The following is a 21,364-nucleotide window of genomic DNA, read 5'->3' as shown; positions in this document are numbered from 1 at the left end:
ATTTGTCACATGTGGATGTGCATCCACAGTGAAATGAAAAAAACAACACTCCTTTTAACAACTGTGCAAAAATACAAGAGAATAGAATAAAATAAAAAATAAAGATAGAGATCTAACCTCAGTGGCAGAGGGAATGTAAATATACATAAATATACATATCGTATACATAGTATACATGTATGCATGTGTGTGTATGGGGGGGTGAGTTAAGTGGGGGAAAGAGAGTTCAGTGTCCTGATGGCCTGGGGGAAGAAACTCTTCCTCAGTCTTTCAGTTTTGGCCACGCGGGACCGGAGACGTTTCCCCGATGGCAGCCACTGAAAGAGTCTATTGTGCGGGTGGTTTGTGTCTTTTAAAATCCTCTGTGCACTGGATGTACACCTGCTGGCATACACCTCTTGCATGGAGGGCAATGCTGTCCTGGTAGTCCGTTCAGCACAGCGGATCACTCTGTGCAGAGCTTTCCTGTAGTCACTTAAAGCTCTTCAGAAGTCCAGACGTCTGCTCTCTGGAGCAGCTTTCACATTAGAGGCAACTCTGGGTTCTTACAGCTGCTGGAGGTGGCCAGATTAGCATTAGAGTTAATTCAGACTTTTGAAACCAAAGATCCTCACACTTTGTCATTGATTCTAACCATCTTCAGTGACTTGGTGACAGGACACTGGAGTGAGATCAGTTTCAGGTTTAAAAAGTTCTGTGTGGCAAAGAAACTGCACAAACAAGTTCAGCTCAAACATTTTTCAAACTCTCAGCTCACGGCTGAAGCCGTCACCAAGTCCACCCTGCAAGACAAGGAACCACAACAGATCCCGGTCGCCGGTCCAGACTGGCTCACAGCCCTGAAGGCGGACACTGCTGGTTCAGGGTACCCTGGGGAGTATTTGCAGTTTGATTTTTTAATTTTTCCTCTTGAATTCACTTTCAGTTGAACAGTTGAACAGATGTGTTGTGGTGTTCATCGTGTATAAAACACACACAGTGAAAATGTGTTTGGTGTCTCCGACTGCAGCACTGAGTGTTTCCTGCCTCGTCGCTGCCTCTCACTGTTTGAAGCTTTTGTTCCACTTGTCGAAGCTGCATGGCATCAGCACCAAAGGTCAGGGAGCAAATCACAGCAACAAACACACACACTCATACACATTCACACACACTCACACTCCACTTTCATCTGCAGGAGGAGGAGAAGAAGGCTGTGACTGTGTTGCAGCCTCTTTTCGCTTGCTCTCTGAAGTCGGAGCCACACAGCAGCTGCTTCATGGCGACGTATCAACACAGTATTTATCCTCTTGTGGATGTTCAAGTTCCATAAATTTCCCCACACTGGAGACGAAGGACCAAAATGTAAATGGCTCAACAAAGGCAGATGTGTCTGCTGCTGTTCAGCGGCAGGGCTTGTTCTCCTGCAGCAAAACGTCAGTTTCTCTTTCTGTTGTCTAGCCAAACATCGTTAATCTTCAACAAATACAAGCGACATGGCAACTGTTTCCTCACGTGTGGAACTGCATTTCACATGACAGTCAGTATATTTTTTGCATACACTGAAATTCTTCTCTGCATTTAACCATCACTGACTGAACACACACACACACAACATGCAGCGAAACACACAGGAACAGTGGGCTGCCATGTCAGGCGCCTGGGGAGCAAATTGTTAAGTGCCTTACTCAAGGGCACATCAGTCGGCTAATGGAGGGGGGGATAATTGATTATTTTTTTCCCCCTTCCAGTCCGACCGGGGGGGATCAAACCGGCAACCCTCCTGTCACAAGCTGCTTCTCCAACCTCTAGCCTCTAGGCCACGGCTGCCCAGGAAGACTCCTGACTTCTCTGTGCCGTCCGCAGAGCGTTCCCCTCTGCTGCCTTCATCCTGCATCGTCTAGTCCAGAAATGGCTACCAGTGAGCAAGAGCAGCCCTTTCCACACCAAATACTGACCACCAAATCCAGGGTACCCTGAACCAGCAGTGTCTGCCTTCAGGGCTGTGAGCCAGTCTGCACCAGCGACCGGGTCCAAAGGAGGACAGAAGGTCTAAAGCGGTAAAAAGCTGAGCTGAAGTTCTGTTGTGGTTCCATGACTCACTTCTGTTCCTTGTCTTGCAGGGTGGACTTGGTGACGGCTTCAGCCTTTGACAAATTAGATGTCTGTTTGTGTGTGTGTGTGTGTGTGTTGGGGGGCTTAAAAATGAGCATTGAAACTTGCTTGTGCTGTATCTATGCCCCTCTAGACCTCAAGTTAAACTCCAGTCTGCAGTTTATCAGTTGAATGTCCTGTGGATTTCTAGAAGTGAGTTAAGCATCAGCTGTCTTTCTAGTTTAAGAAATACAAACATAGTGAATCCTCTGATCACAACGATCCTTTTCAAACAGTTTCAGTTCTGCAGTGAGACCTGAACATGTGAGGAGAAGCTAATTAAATGACCAGATTTGGGCGCACAAATCAGTTGTGGGTAGAAAGACGTGAATATCTGAAGAAGTGGTGAGGACGAGGACAAACCATCAGACTGTGGGATCACACAGCACTGCTCAGTGTGAAAACAAATCATCTGACTTTGACTTTCCTCCACAGGAAGCTGAATGTTAATCAGCTGTGACCTCCCCCATCTGGACCAGAACTGCAGCACTCCACCTGCTGCACCCTGGGCCATAAAGCATCCTGTGTGTCCTCTCAAAGTGACACTGAAACTTTTTCATAGGACTGCAGTAAAAGTACTTAACACCACACTGTGAAAATACTGCAGCTGATTCTTTCTTGCTGATTCATCATTTTCTCCATGAATCCACTGATTGGTTTGTCAAACTTATATTTATTTTATATTAATAATGAGAAATGTGGTCCCAGTGAGCCAGAGGTCAAAGCCCAACATTATTACAGACACATTCAGAGGAAAGGCAGCACATCTTCACCTCTGAGGAGCTGCAGTCAGCACCTCCCAGCCACAGCTGAGGGCAGAACGCAGCAGATAAACCATGTGAGAAATCACTGAAACATTTTCACAAGGTGGTCCAGTCCAAATGCACACAAACAGTCCAACATCTTGCCTCTTGTTTGGTTTGGCTCTGAGCAGCAGAAGGACGAGCCCTCCAACACAAAGAGCCTGCAATTAGCAGGAGGGCCAATTAAACACTGAAACTAATGAAGTAAGTGATGTGAATTAACCCTGATCAACATATCAAAGGCAGCTTCAGGGAGACAGTGAGCATCAAACAACTCAGTCGGTTTTTAGTGCTGACATCCAGCCAGTCGAGTCCCCGTGTGGTCAGAGCCGGTTTGACACACCGAGGTGATCTGTGAAATCATGTATGTGGCTTTGTATGCATAAATTAAAATGAAACCCACCACTGAGGTTGTGACAACAAAACGTAAACTGATTGCACAACAAGATTACAGCACATTTCTAACACTAAAATACAGCCAAAGCTTCTCACAAAAGAATCACTGTATTTGTAAACCAACAACAAAACCAACAGCATGTCTGTCCGTCCCTATACCGCCCCCCTTCCTGTTTCAGTTATTACTTTATTTGAACTTTATTTAAAAGAAGCTGCAGTGCTGTTTTACTGTGAAGCTCCAGAAATGTTTTGAGGATGAACACATGAATGTGGGCTCACTGAGGGGTCAGAGGGTGACGTGTGGAAACAGAGAAAACCATCTTCAACCCCAAAAGTCTCTCAGCGTTTTCTCACATGCGAGCTTCATTTCCTTGTGGATGTTTCACACTCGTTTCAAACTCTCTGGCTGGAGTGACAGCAAACCCACAGCTCTGCTGGGAGGGTGCTGAGCAGGGGCCCGGCATCACGCGACACCCGTGAGACTGAGGGAGCTCACAGGTCCTGGACGTGACCCGGGATGAGATAACAGTCGTTGGGTCCGGATGAGCTGAAGGGCATCATGTCCAAAGAAATCTCCGCCTCGCACTCATACTGCAGGATTGCGGGTAGCAGTAAGTTGCCGTGGTTGCCAGACTCAACTGAAATGACAGAAACTTTGTCAAAGTTTTGCTCCAGATTTCCGCCTGCGTGCGGCGGCACCATGAGTCTCTGCGCCCCGGGCCCGCAGGCCTCCTTCTGCATGGTGGTGTCGTGGTGATAAGACACCAGCTCGTTGCTGAAGTCCACCGCCTCCACCGCGGAGGTGGAGCAGTACTTGTTACAGCCCAGGATGGTGGAGAAGGCCTTCCTGAAATCGGCGTTGAAGGCGTAAATGACCGGGTTCAGCGACGAGTTCGCCCAACCGAACCACACGAAGATGCTGAAGGTGGTGTCGCTGACGCACGGCGGCTCTCCGAGTTTGTCCAGGTCGCAGAAAGGCACCACGCAGTTCAGGACGAAAAACGGCAGCCAGCAGAACACAAACACTCCCATGATGATGGACAGAGTCTTTAAAACTTTCGTTTCTCTTTTGAAAGACGTTTTCAGCGCGCTTTCGTCGTGCGTTGACGCGCGGTGGCGTTGGTTTTGCGCACGGGGCCCCGCCGCCCTCTCCAAAGACGAGATGCGTCTGATTTGGGTTTGCGCGATGCGGAAAATGCGCGTGTACGTGCCCACCATGATCACCACGGGGATGTAGAAGCTTATGAGCGACGAGGAGATGGCGTAAGTCCGGTTCAGGCTGGCGTTGCAGTCGTCCGGGTTGTCCGCAGTGGAGTTGTCCGCGCGGTGCCAGTTGAGCTGCACGGGAATGAAGGAGATGAGGATGGAGAGAGTCCAGGCGACGCCGATCATCAGGAAGGCGAACTTGCGCGTCATTTTGCGCTCGTACTTGAACGGGCTGGAGATGGCCCAGTAGCGGTCCATGCTGATGATGCACAGGTTGAGGATGGACGCCGTGGAGCACATGATGTCGAAGGCGACCCAGGTGTCACAGAAACGGCCGAAGAGCCAGATGCCGGCGACCTCGGACACCGCCCTCCAGGGCATCACCAGCACGGCCACGAACAGGTCGGACACCGCCAGAGAGATGACGAAGGAGTTGGTGACTTTGGAGCGCAGGTGTCGGAATTTGATGACCGCGGCGCACACCAGAGTGTTACCCAGCAGGGTGGAGACGATCAGGACGCACAGGACGCAGCCGGTTAGCGCGCGGAGACTGGCACTTCCACCCGGCCCAGAGGAACCCGCTCCCGTGACCACCTGGTGTTGCACCACCTGGTGCTGCACCAGGTGGTAGCGGTGATCCTGCTTGTAGTTTTGGCTCTCATTATAAAAGCTCTCCATGGATGTCCAGACTCTCTCACGCTGTCGGCGCCATGTCCGTCTCAACCTCTCACGAATCTGTCGCTGCCATCCTCTTTCCACCACCGCCACCTGCAGCGCGCCTCAGCCACAAACCCTCTGCGGCTGCTTCCCACGCACAAACACGCAGGGAAAAAAACAGGTCCAAAACACAAACCCAGCACTCAGCCACTCTTGCAGGAGACGCGCTCAGAGCCACAGGCTGCAGATGGCGACCCTCTCCGGTCCGAACACATCCACACTCTGCAATCTACTGGTTTTTCTTTATTCATATCACACAAATATCAAAAACAACTTGGCAGGAAGTAACGGGAGCAAAGCAAGATTGATAAAAGTTAACTCGTCCTCTGCAAACTCAAGCCTAAAAATGTACAAATAATTAATCGGACTGTCTGCTTGAATAATACGGCAAATAGCGATTAAATGACGAGCAGAAGACACGATGTGCCAGTCTCACTGTCCACTCACACCACGCGCACAGGATGCCGCGAAGCCTTCACAGCAGCAGGGCAGAAAAGGAGTTCGTTCTGCCCCCTGGAGGACAAACGCTCACATCACACCAACAGCACCCGAGCAGAACTGGATTGAGTTCCAGGTTTTACCTCCGTGTAATGTTTACATGTTTACAACCAAAAAACAAAACAAAAGACACAAATCTGATTATTAAAAACATGATACCTTTTCCATGGTACTTTACAGTACTGATACATTGGAATATTTTGTGCGTTTCTCACAGCTTTGTGAAGAAGGCAAAGGTAAAAAAAAGAAATCCGATAAAAGTGGGGGAAAAGAGTGCTAAAAAGAGATACTGTATACAAATAGACAAATAAAATACATCAATAGAGACGATATATGTTGCTTCATTAGATTAGATTTTTGCGGCTTCTTTGTGATGAAATACCTTTCATTTTCTTTCCTTTAAGTATTTGCGGCATACACGCCAGTTTACGGCATTCGCCATTTTTTTTCACAAATTAATCAACACAAAGATTGTGTTTTGTTTTAACCAGGCTGCTAACGTCTGCTGTAGCTCTCGTTAGGAAAATACATAACTATGTATGTATAATACACAAAACCATATTACTGTGGTTATGTTGACGTAGTGATAATTGAAGTTAGTCTGCTGTAACGTAACGCTGCTAGTTGTAAACTTTAACCGCCCAATCAGCATACATTAGCTTAATGCTAGCGCTTTATGGGCAAACCCGTTTTCCCGGTAAGAAAAACAAACAGACTTTGCTCTTTTTTTCTTTTCAGTTCTGGTATATAATAGATATTATATTTACAAAGACTGAAATAAAAATTAGGCGTTTTAGTCCAGAAATATGTGTTCATATTTAGCTTCATTCACTTCTGCTCATTGAGGACAGTGAAGAGGAGCGGACACACGGCGGTAGTATTCGGTCAGAGCAGTGAAAGTGATGTTAGCGGCCATGTTGTATTTTGAGAACGCTAGTTCACAGTGCTCGCCATACCGGTTAGCTAGCAGCTAGTTTTCTGTGTGAAGTCCACGGCTGTTGGTTGAAAGTGGGAAAGTGGAAAGTTAGTTTTAAGTTGTTAACAAACGTTTTAGCTGTCAGTTTTTCTTTGGAGTGACTGTGAGCATTGGAAACTTACTTGCCTCAATGTTCACCTGTTCTACTGGCAGTCTTCAAATGCTAGCTAACGTACACACCTTTTCTCACCTGATGGGCTGTTTTCAGTGAAAAACATTGTTTTAACCAGTTAGAAGTATATTTTTATTGATTTTTTTTTTTTGTGATTCTAGGCGTTGACACGATCGTACTCACTGCCATAATATACATTTAACTGATCATAAGAGAGCATTAGCTAAGCGTAAAGTCATATGGCCTAATAGTTACCAAGTTTGGAGTAACTAAAATAAACAAAAGAATAGAAATAAATATCAAAAACAGCGTTGTGATAAATGAGCTTATTCTAAAGTTCTTGTTTTATTGTAGTTATGGGGTTGCAGGTCACAGAAGGAGATGATTTGGAAGTGCAGGTTTTGTTGTGTTACTTGGGGAAAAAGAGCACAGTTGAACATTACAGGCTTAACTTACATGGCAGTTATCTCAGTGTCATGATTATGTCCTCTCCTTAGCAATCTTTCCCTTGCTCTCTTGTACAGTGAAACTCCAGTGGGAATCCTCTGCGTGGATCAAGAAGCTCCTCAGCTCAGCCCATCCAGAGTTGGGGTTGTCCTGGAATGGATTGTGGTGAGGGATGAGCAGGACTTCTGTCTGCCGTTGGGACTGATTTGTGCCCTTCATCTGGATTACCCCAAGTGCATGAGAAGCACTTTCAGGTTTGTCCAGCAGGTGATGCCTGAGCTTGGTAAAAGTGAGCTCCCACCCACAATTCAAATGTTGAAACATCAGCTGGCAGTTGATTTGAAGTGGTTGTAGTACTGATCCATAAAGCAGGTATAAAAAGTTTTTAATGTTGCACTATTAGAATGCCGTGTTCCCTGTTGTGTACTGTCCAAAGCATATGTTTTGTGGTGGAATCTGTAGAAATATAAATTTTCTGCTTTGATTCCACTCTGATTCACAAAATTTGAAAGCATGTTGACCACTGGCTGTCAAGGTGGTGTCCAGCAAATGATTTGGATTTTTTAGACAAGTGTCAGGCTTTCTGGAGAAAACCTGGTGTGATTAGGAGTGAGGGCGTTCATCCCACTTTAGATGGAGCAGCTCTCATATCTAGGAATGTGACTGAGTTTCTTAATAAAATAAAACCATAACACCCCAGAGCTGAGACCAGGAAGCAGAGTCGTGGTCTTACACGCCTCTCTGCGCTTCCACTACAAACCTGGAAACCCAACCTGGAAAACGGTGCAGGCCATTTTAATTGTCACAGTATACCGTGCTCCTGACCCATACTGAATTTTTATCTGGATTCTCAGAGTTTCTATCAAGTCTAGTCCTTAAAACAAATAAAGTAATAATTGTAGGTGATTTTAATATCCATGTGGACAATAACAACAATAGGCTTTGTACAGCATTTATCTCTCTCATTAGATTTGATCGGCTTCTGTCAGTGTGCGCATAAACTGACTCACTGTTTTAATCACACTCCCGACCTTGTTGTAACATATGGCATTGAAATTAAACATTTAATAGTTTTCCCACAAAATTCTCTTTTATCTGACCATTGATTAATAGCTTTTGAATTTCTATTACCTGACTACAAGCCATTAAGAAAAAAATAAAATTAGAAATTATTTAGTTGCTGTAAGATGTAATTAAACTTCTCCTTAAGAAACCAACTCTTGATCCAGAGGTTTTGGGCAATTATAGACTGATATCTAAACTTCCCCTTCTCTCTAAGATCCTTGAGAAAGCAGTTTCTAATCAGCTACATGACTTCCTACATAGTAATGGGTTATTTGAGGATTTCCAGTCTGACTTTAGAGCTCATCTCAGCACAGAGACGGCATTAGTCAAAGTAACAAATGACCGTTCACTTGCATCGGATGAGGGTCTTGTTTCTGTACTCGTATTGTTCAACCTCAGTGCTGCATTTGATACTGTTGACTACTCTGTTTTATTAGATAGACTGAAACACCTAACTGGCACTAAAGGGACTGCATTGAGCTGGTTTCAGTCTTATTTATTAGACTGAAATCAGTTATCCATGTTAGTCATGAATCCTCCTCATACACAAAAGTTAGTTATGGAAGGTTCTGTGCTCGGACCAGTATTATTCACTCTAAATATGCTCCCCGTTGGTGACATTATACGTTTTCACTGTTACACAGATGACACACAGTTATATTTATCATTGAAACCAGATGAAGACAATCAGCTAACCAAAGTTCAGGCGTGTCAGAACTCTACACTCCCAGGATGCAAATCTACCTGTGGTTCCTAGAGCCTCCAAAAGTAGATCGGGATCCAGAGCCTTTAGTTATCAAGCTCCCTTCCTATGGAACCGTCATCCGGCTTCGGTCCAGGGGAGGCGGACTTCCTCTCTACGTTCTGGAGTAGACTTAAAACCTTCCTTATTGATCAAGGTTATAGTTTGGGGGTTGGTTGGCTCTCTCCAAAAATCAAAGACTTGCTCTAATTGGAAAGTGTCATGAGACAATTTTTGTTGTGATTTGACGCTATATAAATTGAATTGAACTGACAGTTGAGTGACATGGGGTGCTAATATTCGATTGCTCTGCACCAATAAGTGGGATTGTTTAAACAAAAGAGGTATACCTTTGCTTGACTTTTACATATCATGTGAAAAGTATTCTCGGTACATGAATTACCCACATTTACCAAAGTTTCAAACTTATGATTAAAGTTTGTTAGACCTGTTAAAGGAAAGAATCTGTGACCTGTAACTCAGATACCAGTAGCTCAATTTTTTGTTCTGAGTAGCTCACTGGGCGCTCATTCAAAGTTGTAAACCTCTGTATAAGAGAGTAAAAATTAAAAAATCCTTGCAGAAAGTTTCAAAACATGACAGGGTGCTCCTTAACTTCTTGTATAACCAAACTTTAAAATTTGGATAAAATAAAAAAGTATTTTTGTGTTTTGCTGTTGCGTGTTTTTCATTTTAGTTCTTAATTTATTTTGTTCTTTACATAATCTGTCTTAACAAGTTAAAACAGATTCGAATTTTAATTAAAGATATTACGTTTAATAAATGGGCAAACAGTTAATATTACAGAAGATTTTAAGTTAAGCCAATTTGGCATTTTGTCTCTTGCACTTAAAATAGCAAATTGCAGCACTTCATTTTTTAAGTTCACTCAAGTTTTTATTGTATATCACTTAATTTTTTCAAGGCAACGGTTTCCTCAAATTTCTTATCCGGGCTTACAGTGTATGCGTACCTAACCGATATGAGCTTCCACTTGCACCTCCACCCTATGTATTTATTCAGCAGCACGCAATAATTAAAATATATGATTGAAATTTTATTTGATTCATTTATCAGATTTTTTTATTTCATTTGAATTTGTATTATATGTATATGTTTTTCTGATGGATTTAGTGAAATGTTTTTGACTTGTGAGCACCAGGAGTAAACCCACAGGGAGAGCACATAAGCTCCACACAGGAACAAGGTTTGACACGTTTTGAGTGTCAAGATTTTTCAGTTGCGTGTGCTAAGGAACTGGACTCTTTACCTCTTAGTGCTTTAGATCAGAGGTGTCCAGACTTTTTTCCTCAGGTTCGAATCCCGGTCTCTTCTATGTGGAGTTTGCCTGTGCCTGCGAAAAACATCTCACAACACCAAAAACATGCACATTAGGTTAATTGGCTGCTCTACATTGGCCCCTAGGTGTGAGTGTGAGAGTGTGTGGTTGTCTGTCTTTGTGTGTTGGCCCTGCGATTGACTGGCGACCAGTCCAGGGTGAACCCCGCCTCTCGCCCGTAGTCAACTGGGATCGACTCCAGCTCTCCCGCGACCCTGACGGATAAGCGGTATAGAGAAAAAGATTTTCATTTTACAAAAAGGTTTGCAGGTCATTCTGTTAGTGACAGCGTCAGCTTCGTTCATAGGATGCTGATTCCCCTTTATTGTCCTGTATGAAGGGAGAGACAAGAAGAGAAATAGCAGATGTAGATATTGTATGTAGAAATATCAAATGTTTGTCTAAAAAATGTTTTAAAAAAACAAAATTAAGAAAACTTTAATTAACTGAATTTGTTAAGTAATAGGGCTTATTAACAAATGAAAACTGCGTGTATATTATAGTAACTCACCTGTAATGGGAAGAATGTTTCGCTTAGTGGGAGCAGTGATGCTGCGCTTTAGTCCGAAGGATGGCTGGCAGGTCAGGAGTAAGTCTGGTGGTTGAGATGCGAAGGTCGTCATGGAGATGGCTGTCGGTCATTCTGGTTCTCAATCTTCTATTGTTCAGCGTTGGTCACAGACGTATTTCATTCGTTTGGCATGGCGTCTCATCAGAGGGAGCTTGGCCTTTTCCAAGCTCCTGTAGAAGTCAGGTAGGGAGAGATGCTGATGTTGACTCTTCAGAGTATCATCACACTGCATTTTGATCAGTTCTAATTGCAGACTCTCTTCCACTTTTTCTGCATTCATTGACAGTGGAGCCGCAAACAGTGTGATTTCTTTCTAAATTACAGAAAAATCTTGAAAGCGCTGACTGAATCCTGTAATGAGAGATGTGATCATGTTTTAGCAGAGAGCTTTGCATTTGGAAATGTGCATTTGATTTAAAAAATTAACAGCGGTGCAATGTCCGTGGCGTCTGCGCTCGCAATCGAGTAAAAATTGAAAACACAAGCTTTATCTGATACTTACTGTTTTAAGTTAGCCAACAAGTCTTCAGTTTGCTGCACATCCGTATTTCTGGATATGCTAACATTGTTGAAATCCTGCATTTTCTCCAGGCATATTGTCCCCACGACTTTAGTGAGGCACTGTGTGATGAAGTCGCCGTCTGAGAAAGGTTTCCCGTGTAGGGAATGAGTTAAGCTACTTCAAAACTGGCTGTTGTGGCATTTTCTTGAGTTTTGTTAGCATGCTGGGTTTTTTTTCAGAGGTTGAAACAACGGGCTGTCTGCCCCTCAGTTGTAAGATGGTATCACTCCTTTTTAACAAACAGAATTCAGGTAGTTAAAGTCAATAATAGTGTTTCTCAGGTAAAAACCATAAGCACGGGAGCTCCACAGCTCACCAGTTCTGTTCACACTGTTCACAAGTGAGTGCTCAGCAAGTCACTCACAGAATTATATTTTCAAATAGTCTGATGACTCTACAGTGCTCAGCTGACTGCAGGTATAGGATGACGTGAACATTTATCATTCTGAAGTGGAAAGGTTTGGAGAGTGGTGTGATACCAGTCATTATTATTTTGGATCCCAAAGGAGTTGGTGATCACAGCAAGGTTGTCATACATAACCAGCCAATTGCACAGGTCCAGTCCTATAAGTACCGAGGTGTCCACATAGACAGCACTTTAACCTGGTCCTCTCATGTGGACTGTTTGTGTTCTACACTCCTCCAAAGATTGTACTTTCTAAGAAGACTGCGACTGTACGGAGCTGAGCATAGAATTATGGTTTAGTTTTATCAGGCTGTTTTAGAGAGCATAATCAGATACGGTATGACCGTGTAGTTTGGGACCCTTCTTGTTTCAGCTAAGTCAAAGCTACCCCACCTGGTTCAAACAGCTATGAAAATAATTGGCCTTAAAGATCATTACAGTCTGAAGTCTCTGTTTGAAAAGCGTGTGCTGAAACAGGTGAAGAGAATCATGGAGGACCCATCCCATATTTTACATATCACAGTAAGAGCTGTTACCATCAGGCAGGCGGTACCGAGCCCAGCGGTCCAGATTAAACCGGTACAAGAACTCCTTCGTTCCTCTGTCAGTTGGTATTCTGATTAGGAGTCTAAAATGGCACCGCAACCTTTTGGATTTTATTGTGTTGTGTGTTGATTGTGTTTTTTAAAATTTTTATTGTGCGCTCTCTATTGTGTATTCTGTATTGTTTCTTTTGTTTTTCTTTTTCTGTGTTTCTGTGAAGGGGAGGTAGAGGGTGGGGAGAGGAACGGGGGAGGAAGAGGGGGCTACTGTTGGTACATTTTTTTTTTTTTTTTGATTGGTCAAATCTTTTCGACCTGTGGGTGAACCTGAGCAACACCAGGAGAAAACCCAACGTCTCAGGAACAAGGTGGAGGTGCTTCACAGACACACAGAGCACCTCCACCTTGTTCTCTCTGGAACCATAACCAGCAGCCTCCTCCTCTTCCCTCTCTTCTTTCAGTTTCTTCTTTATCTCCTCCTCCTCCTTTTGTTTCTTCTCCTTCTCCTCTTTTTCACCTCTTTAATCTCTTCTTCTGGTTTCTTCTTCATCTCCTCCTCCTCATTTTCTTCCTTCTCCTTCTCCTCTTTCTGTTTCTTTTTCAACTCTTCCCTTTCTTCTTTCAGTTTCTTCTTCATCTCCTTCTCCTCCTTTTGTTTCTTCTCCTTCTCCTCTTTTTCTTTCTTTTTCAACTCTTCCCTTTCTTCTTTCAGTTTCTTCTTCATCTCCTTCTCCTCCTTTTGTTTCTTCTCCCTCTCCTCTTTCTGTTTCTTTTTCAACTCTTCTATCACTTCATCCATTTTCTTCTTCATCTCCTCCTCCTCATTTTCTTCCTTCTCCTTCTCCTCTTTCTGTTTCTTTTTCAACTCTTCCCTTTCTTCTTTCAGTTTCTTCATCTCCTGTGCCTCATTTTGTTTCTTCTCCTTCTCCTCTTTCTGTTTCTTTTTCAACTCTTCTATCACTTCATCCATTTTCTTCTTCATCTCCTCCTCCTCATTTTCTTCCTTCTCCTTCTCCTCTTTCTGTTTCGTTTTCAACTCTTCCCTCTCTTCTTTCAGTTTCTTCATCTCCTGTGCCTCATTTTGTTTCTTCTCCTTCTCCTCTTTCTGTTTCTTTTTCAACTCTTCTATCACTTCATCCATTTTCTTCTTCATCTCCTGTGCCTCATTTTGTTTCTTCTCCTTCTCCTCTTTCTGTTTCTTTTTCAACTCTTCTATCACTTCATCCATTTTCTTCTTCATCTCCTCCTCCTCATTTTCTTCCTTCTCCTTCTCCTCTTTCTGTTTCTTTTTCAACTCTTCCCTTTCTTCTTTCAGTTTCTTCATCTCCTCCTCCTCATTTTCTTCCTTCTCCTTCTCCTCTTTCTGTTTCGTTTTCAACTCTTCTATCACTTCATCCATTTTCTTCTTCATCTCCTCCTCCTCATTTTCTTCCTTCTCCTTCTCCTCTTTCTGTTTCTTTTTCAACTCTTCTATCACTTCATCCATTTTCTTCTTCATCTCCTCCTCCTCATTTTCTTCCTTCTCCTTCTCCTCTTTTTCTTTCTTTTTCAACTCTTCGCTCTCTTCTTCCAGTTTCTTCTTCATCTCCTCCTCCTCCTTTTGTTTCTTCTTCTTCTCTTCTTCTTTCTTTTTCAACTCTTCCCTCTCTTCTTTCAGTTTCTCCATCTCCTCCTCATCCTTTTGTGTCTTCTCCTCCCCTTTTTCTTTCTTTTTCAACTCTTTCTTCTTCATCTCCTTCTCCTCCTTTTGTTTCTTCTCCTTCTCCTTTTTTTCTTTCTTTTTCAACTCTTCCCTCTCTTTTTTCAGTTTCTTCTTCATCTCCTTCTCCTCCTTTTGTTTCTTCTCCTTCTCCTCTTTTTCTTTCTTTTTCAACTCTTCCCTCTCTTCTTTCAGTTTCTTCTTCATCTCCTCCTCCTCCTTTTGTTTCTTCTCCTTCTCCTCTTTTGCTTTCTTTTTCAACTCTTCCCTCTCTTCTTTCAGTTTCTTCTTCATCTCCTCCTCCTCCTTTTGTTTCTTCTCCTTCTCCTCTTTTTCTTTCTTTTTCAACTCTTCCCTCTCTTCTTTCAGTTTCTTCTTCATCTCCTCCTCCTCCTTTTGTTTTTTCTCCTTCTCCTCTTTTGCTTTCTTTTTCAACTCTTCCTTCTCTTCTTTCAGTTTCTTCTTCATCTCCTTCTCCTCCTTTTGTTTCTTCTTCTTCTCCTCTTTTGCTTTCTTTTTCAACTCTTCTCTCTCTTTTTTCAGTTTCTTCTTCATCTCCTCCTCCTCCTTTTGTTTTCTCTCCTTCTCCTCTTCTGCTTTCTTTATCAACTCTTCTCTCACTTCTTTCAGTTTCTTCTTCATCTCCTCCATGTCCTTTTGTTTCCTCTCCTTCTCCTCTTTTGCTTTCTTTTTCAACTCTTCTTTCAGTTCCTTCTTCATTTCTTCCTCTTTCACCTCTGCTCTTTTTTGTAGACTGCAGTTGTAGTTGTTGTTTATTTTTCAGAGACTGTTTTTTCTCTCTGTAGATTGTGGTTTGTAGACAACTGGTTCTATAGTAGCTCTGTTGGGCTGAGAACAGGTGTTGTGTGCACAGGTGATTTGAGTAAATCAGACTCTGTTGGCTTCTCAGCTGTATTTATAGCTGGCTGAGATCTAGAATTCTGCTTTGAAGCCTTTGAACAATTCTGCCTTTGTGCTGGCTTTGATGCTTTGATGTTGGATCATCAAAGTGTCAAAGGGGGCGGGGCTATTCTATGTTTTTTTTTCAATTCAGTTCAGCTTTATTTATAAAGCACTTTAAAAACAAAGTGCGGTACACCCCCCCAAAAAAAAAACGCCAAACTTTTTCTAAGCTTATTTATTTATCCACTAAGATTCTGTCACATTCACACAGGTGCACCACAGTTTGTCCTGCCTGCCAATGACCTCAATGATGGAAATGTGGGAGAGTCAAACAATATTTTTTGACTGTCCCCACTCAGACTTGTCCAGCCAACTTTGTGTTCTACGGCAAACTCTACTCTACTCACACACTAGCCATGACCTGTAGTCGCCCCCCCCCACACACACACACACCCCTGACCCCCCAACAACACAGGCCTGCACTACAGACACTTTATCCTACAAGTGCAATACCACAAATGCTATATTAAGGACTACTTTCTGTACTACTTTCTGGACTAACTCATACTTGCACACACTTGCACATGCATATTTCTGCTGGTATATGCTTAAACCGGCTTCTTTATTTAAATGTTTAGGTTTATATTCTTTTTATATTCTATTTTTATTTAGCTTATATTTCAAGTTTATTCAACTTTTTACCTTGTACTTTTATATTTTTATAGTCTGCTTATTGCTCCCGGGACCTGAGTCCTAATTTCTTACCATAAACATGTGAATGTGAGCTGGTATGACAATAAAGTTCCTTGAATCCTTGAATTCTCTCGTGCCCCCTCCAGCCACAGCCTGTTCACCCTGCTGCTGGCTGTCAAGAGATACACAAATATCCATGTGTTCAATTCCTCTGGCTTTAAAGTACTTCCAGTGTCGTAAAGTACTTTTACTGAACTAGTGTACTTTTATAATTCTGTTGTCATTGTTCCTGAGTATTTTCCTTTCCTGCTGCTTTATACCTCTACTCCAGTACATTTTTGATAACTTCAGTTAAAGTGAAACTTGATGTGCTATTGTAGGTTGAGATAAAGCTCTATTGATCACTGGGGAGAAAGACACCAGGTACCCAGCAGTATATAAGTAGTTAACCTCTACGTTTTTAGCCATGGCAACGTTTAAGTAATTAACACATGAATGCATCCATAATTAGTACAAATCCAATACTTATATTTTCATTACTTGTATTTGTAAGAGATTATTCCTGCACTGTGATATTGCCACATTTAAGATTCATTTTTATTTAAGCAGCCCCTCAGTGGGTTTTACAATTTGTGCAGCATGCAAACCCCTCCAGTTAGTTTTCAAATCAGAGCAAGATGGCGCTGGTGAGGTCGGACGCTGTCGTACCTGCTCCCAAGATTTGCTTGTATATAGTCGTTTTTAGCGTGATTTTTAACTTGTTAAGCCATCCCGTTGTAGGTCGTAACACATACGACAGACAGACCCCAATTAACCTTGGAGCACAGTACTCAAATTGTGCTCCTATCAACTTAATCCCAGACCCGACCTGGCCCGTCGACATCCAACGGGAAGGTTACAACAACAACAATGGATGCACAGGCTGCAGATCACGGAGAAGGCCCCGAGGGAAACGAGCCGGCGTTAGGAACAGACTGAGACGTAGAGAACATCATTCACCTCTGCCCAGCATCCTACTCGCCAATGTCCAGTCACTGGAAAACAAGCTTGATGAACTCAGGGCCAGAATAAAGTTCCAGAGGGATATACGAGACTGTAATGTCATCTGCCTCACTGAGACATGGCTGACTCCCCTGACTCCGGACCACGCTGTTCAACCAGCAGAGTTCTTCTCAGTTCACCGCAAGGACAGGACGGGCGAGTCTGGTAAATCAAGGGGAGGTGGTGTGTGTCTGATGGTGAACACCAACTGGTGTGACAACAGGAACGTTTTGTCTCTCAGACACTCATGTTCCCCTGACCTGGAGCTCCTAACCATCCAGTGCCGTCCTTTCTACCTGCCCCGCCAGTTTACTTCGGTCACGGACACTGCTCTCACCAAGCTACATGAGGCTATATCCACCTATCAAGCTAACCAGCCTGACGCAGCCCTCATAGTGACCGGGGACTTTAACCGTGCTAACCTGAGGAAGGTGATACCGGAGTTTAAACAACACATCGACTGCCCCACCAGAGGAGAGAGGACTCTGGACCACTGTTACTCTCCTTTCAAGGATGGTTACAAGGCCAAGTCTCTGCCTCCGTTTGGCCTTTCGGACCACAGTGCAGTCCTTCTCATGCCGAAATATAAACATCGGCTGAAGCAGGAATCTCCTGCAGTCAGAGAAGTAACACGGTGGACTGACCAGTCAGAGGCCGCTCTGCGGCGCGCACTGGATTCAGCGGACTGGGACATGATTCGGTGCAGCTCGGGCGGTGACACCAACGAGTTCACGGAAGCGGTTGTGGGATTTATCAGGAAAATGGTGGAAGACATAACACCAACAGCCACCATCAGAACTTTTCCCAACCAGAAGCTGTGGGTGGACAAAACTGTCCGCGACGTGCTGAGGGCCCGCACCGCTGCCTACAACTCGGGACTCGCCACGCTGTACAGGGCAGCCACCTACGCTGTCCGTAGGACGGTGAAGGAGGCTAAACGCCGCTACGCCGCAAGACTGGAGCTGCAGATGGAGGGGAGCAACTCCAGGACGCTGTGGCAGGGACTACGCACCATCACGGACTACAAAGCTACACATCCACCCGCGATGAGAGTCAACGCTTCTCTGGCTGATGAGCTCCACAACTTCTTTGCACGCTTTGAGTCAGACAGCAGGCAAGAAGCTGCGCTCCCAGCCGGCGGAGAGGTGACGCTCACTGTGACGGAGCTGGAGGTGAGGAGGATGTGTAGAAGTGTAAACACCAGGAAAGCAGCAGGGCCTGACGGCATTAGCGGTCGAGTCCTCAAAGCCTGCGCTGAACAGCTCGCACCGGTGTTTACAACGATATTCAACCTCTCCCTCTCACAGTGTGTGATTCCCAGCTGCTTTAAGAAGTCTGTTGTAGTCCCCGTCCCAAAGACAGCCCCGCCCAGTAATCCCAATGACTATCGCCCCATTGCCCTCACATCTGTGGTGATGAAATGTTTTGAGAAGCTGGTCAAAACATTCATCACCTCCTCTCTGCCCCCCACCCTGGATCCCCTACAGTTTGCATACCGCCCAGACAGATCCACAGACGACGCCATAACCTTCCTGCTGCACAAGACACTTTCCCACGTAGACACTAGGATGGGGAACTATGTGAGAGTGCTGTTTGTAGACTACAGCTCAGCATTCAATACCATAGTCCCCTCCAGGCTGGTAACCAAGCTGTGTGATCTTGGACTGAACTCCTCCCTGTGCAGGTGGATCCACAGCTTCCTTACTGGCAGACAACAGGTGGTACGCGTGGGCACCCATAGCTCATCCCCTCTCACCCTCAACACTGGATCCCCCCAAGGCTGCATGCTGAGTCCCCTGCTGTACTCCCTGTACACACATGACTGTGTGTCCACATCAGACAGTAACACCATCATAAAGTTTGCTGACGACACAGCCATCGTGGGGTTAATCTCCCACAACAAGGGGGAGGCCTACAGGAAGGAGGTCACCCACCTGGAGAGCTGGTGCCAGGAGAATAACCTCCTGCTGAACGTCAGCAAAACTAAGGAGCTGATTGTGGACTACAGGAGGAAGCATCAGAAGGACATCCGTCCACTCTGCATCGGCGGGTCTGAGGTGGAAAGGGTGGACAGTTTTAAATACCTCGGTGTGACCATCACACGGGACCTGTCCTGGTCACTGCACGTTAACAGGACTGTGAAGAAGGCCAGGCAGTGTCTGTTCTACCTCAGACGCCTCAGAGACTTCAGGCTCCCCCTCAAGGTGCTCAGGAACTTCTACACCTGCACGACTGAGAGCATCTTGAGTGGGAGCATCACCACATGGATGGGCAGCTGCACAAAGCAGGACCTCTCGGCCCTCAGGAGGGAAGTCCGCTCAGCTGAGCGGACGATCAGAACAACTCTACCCGACCTGCAGGACATTTACATCAAACGATGCAGGTCGAGAGCTGAGAAGATCCTCAGGCAGCCCCATCACCCCGGACACTCACTCTTCTCCCTGTTGCCATCAGGCCGTCGGTTCTGCTGCCTGAGAACCAACACTGAGAGGATGAGGAAAAGCTTCTTCCTCCAGACCATCCGTCTGCTCAACAGTGAGCGTTAATCTGGACAATCCCACTCCCACCTGCACTACATGTAAATACTGTACATGTAAATATGACACATTCTCACATTTTTAATTTTATTTTTATTTTTAATAAGGTTTCTATTTTACAATATTTAATTTTTAATTTTTACTTACCTATTTTTTGGTAGCAGGGACATTTATGATTTCACTGCACATTGTACCGTGTATGATTATGTATGTGACAAATAAACCTATCTTGTATCTATCTTGTAAATCCTGTCGTTCCAATAGGAACCACAGGGTGGTGTAGTATCTGTTTGACATGTATTTCTTTTGTGGCCTTGCAACTTAGGAATGGCCAGAAGCTTAGACTCAATGTCATTTTTCTGAGAGAAGAAAATAAACTTATCGCATCAGATGATATTTTGGCTCAATAGGGAAGTCATTGATTATATGATATTTGGTGGTGAAATGTAGCAGAGTACATTTACTATAATACAAATTTGAGGTACATGTCCTTCAGTCTTTTCAGTTGACTTCCTTGTCCCAGTGCACATCATCTCAGATTGATGTACTTTTTACTTCAACACATCTGAGTCCAGCTTCAGCAATTCAGAATCAGAATCAGAATCAGAATCAGAATCAGAATCAGAATTCCTTTATTAATCCCTGGAGGGAAATTCTTGAATTACTCAGTCATTTGGATCATTTGACAGAAATGATAACCATTATTTGTAAGAACAGTTCACAGGTGCACTAATGCAAGAGTCATAATAAAACAGGACCATAACAGCCTCATGTTATTACAGAGTACTTTCACTGAATACAGTAAAAACTACAGGAATTTAAGAGAGTATTTTACTGTGTGTACTAGTACCAGTATTTATCAGATCGGTTGTTACTAAAACATTTTACGTGATCTGAAGTATGGCGACGAAAGGGTTATGTTTTCAGTACGCACATGACGTCTGTGTCAGCTGTGCAACACGCAAGCGAGGCCCGCGTGCGCGCGTGTGTGTGCGCGCGTGCGGATGATTCAGCAGCCCTTGTAGCTGCAGTAAGTCTCCGCAGCTCGTCTCTCAAACGGACCCCAGGCGGACGCCGAGCACACGGACGGTTTTTATGTGGACGCTAACGACTGACGGCCAGCAGACCCGTGCAGGTAGTGCGTGTGAGACCCCGTAGTGCTCGGCGGAGGACGGGCCGGAGAGCAGCGGCGAAGCAGCGCACAGAGGACCGCCGCGTCGCCCCTCTCCGGTCTCCCTGTGGATTTAATCCTCACGTATCTGGCCTTTTATCGTCCGTTGTCTGCTCTCAGACCCCCTTCGTTTGGATCTAAGCCCAGGCCATCCTGACTGACATCCAGTGGGTTTCATTCAAGCATCTCAGCTTCGACGTTTCCGCATTTTGACGTCCCATGCCGCGCCTTTCCAGCAGGTGAGTTTCAGTGTCCCCGTGAACCTAAAAACCGAACATACTGGGCAGATTTATTCATTTAAACGTGGGTGTAACGCGTCCATATTGACTTTAACTGATATATGTACACAGTTTGACATGACAGACGTTAAGCTTGACTTACAGAACAGGTGAAATAGTGAGAGCTGAGAGCTCGCTAACGTGAATGAAAACTGACGGTTAACTTAATGCACACCGCATTACAGTGAGCTCTTATTAATCTATTCTAACACATTATTTACTCAGTGAGGGGAGGTTCACATAAATCTATACTTTATTGATCTGGTTGAGTACAGTATTGTATTGGTATTATACCACCATCAGATATTCAAAGCATATAAGAATATGTTTATCAAATGGCAAAGCTTTTTTGATTTTATATATATTTATGTATGTATGTATATATATATATATATATATATATATATATATGTATATATAGAGAGAAAGATTTATCATTCAATTACCATTTTTTTCAGACACCCATTTTCTATTTGTCTTTAAAGGAAACAATGTTTTTCTTTAAAGATGTTCCAGTATTGACTAATCAA

The 21,364-nt window shown here is 44.2% G+C and overlaps 2 protein-coding genes and 1 long non-coding RNA gene across 12 annotated transcripts in view; 1 reads left to right on the top strand and 2 right to left on the bottom strand.

The window, feature by feature from the left end:
* Positions 1 to 3,730: 3,730 nt before the first annotated feature.
* LOC124052697 (D(5)-like dopamine receptor) lies at positions 3,731 to 5,335 on the bottom strand. Its single transcript, XM_046377252.1, has one exon. It carries the CDS (start codon positions 5,211 to 5,213, stop codon positions 3,822 to 3,824), a length of 1,392 nt encoding a protein of 463 aa, XP_046233208.1. The 5' UTR covers positions 5,214 to 5,335; the 3' UTR covers positions 3,731 to 3,821.
* A 2,126-nt stretch (positions 5,336 to 7,461) lies between these two features.
* Positions 7,462 to 21,364, top strand: part of LOC124052496 (serine-rich coiled-coil domain-containing protein 2-like) — a 39,334-nt gene continuing 25,431 nt past the window's right edge. For 3 of the 10 annotated variants that reach the window (XM_046376800.1, XM_046376801.1, XM_046376799.1), the window contains exon 1: positions 20,376 to 20,795. The gene's annotated coding sequence lies outside the window, so the exon portion shown is untranslated. Of the gene's footprint in view, positions 7,540 to 20,372; positions 20,796 to 21,364 lie in introns of those variants that run through there. The other 7 variants (XM_046376804.1, XM_046376803.1, XM_046376802.1 and 4 more) reach the window with 7 other exon arrangements.
* LOC124052497 lies at positions 10,569 to 11,728 on the bottom strand. The gene is made up of 3 exons (XR_006842008.1): positions 11,505 to 11,728; positions 10,943 to 11,353; positions 10,569 to 10,761 (listed from the first exon to the last, which is right to left on the bottom strand). It is a non-coding gene; the product is annotated as an uncharacterized LOC124052497 (long non-coding RNA).

The sequence above is a fragment of the Scatophagus argus genome, chromosome 21, assembly GCF_020382885.2.
Source record: "Scatophagus argus isolate fScaArg1 chromosome 21, fScaArg1.pri, whole genome shotgun sequence".
NCBI lineage: Eukaryota > Metazoa > Chordata > Actinopteri > Scatophagidae > Scatophagus > Scatophagus argus.
Note: the sequence above shows the minus strand (reverse complement) of the source record. Positions and strands in the feature narration are given on the sequence as shown.

Bases quoted from the DNA above. Each gene is read 5' to 3' on its own strand.
- LOC124052697 (XM_046377252.1), bottom strand. From the start codon at position 5,213: ATGGAGAGCTTTTATAATGAGAGCCAAAACTACAAGCAGGATCACCGC.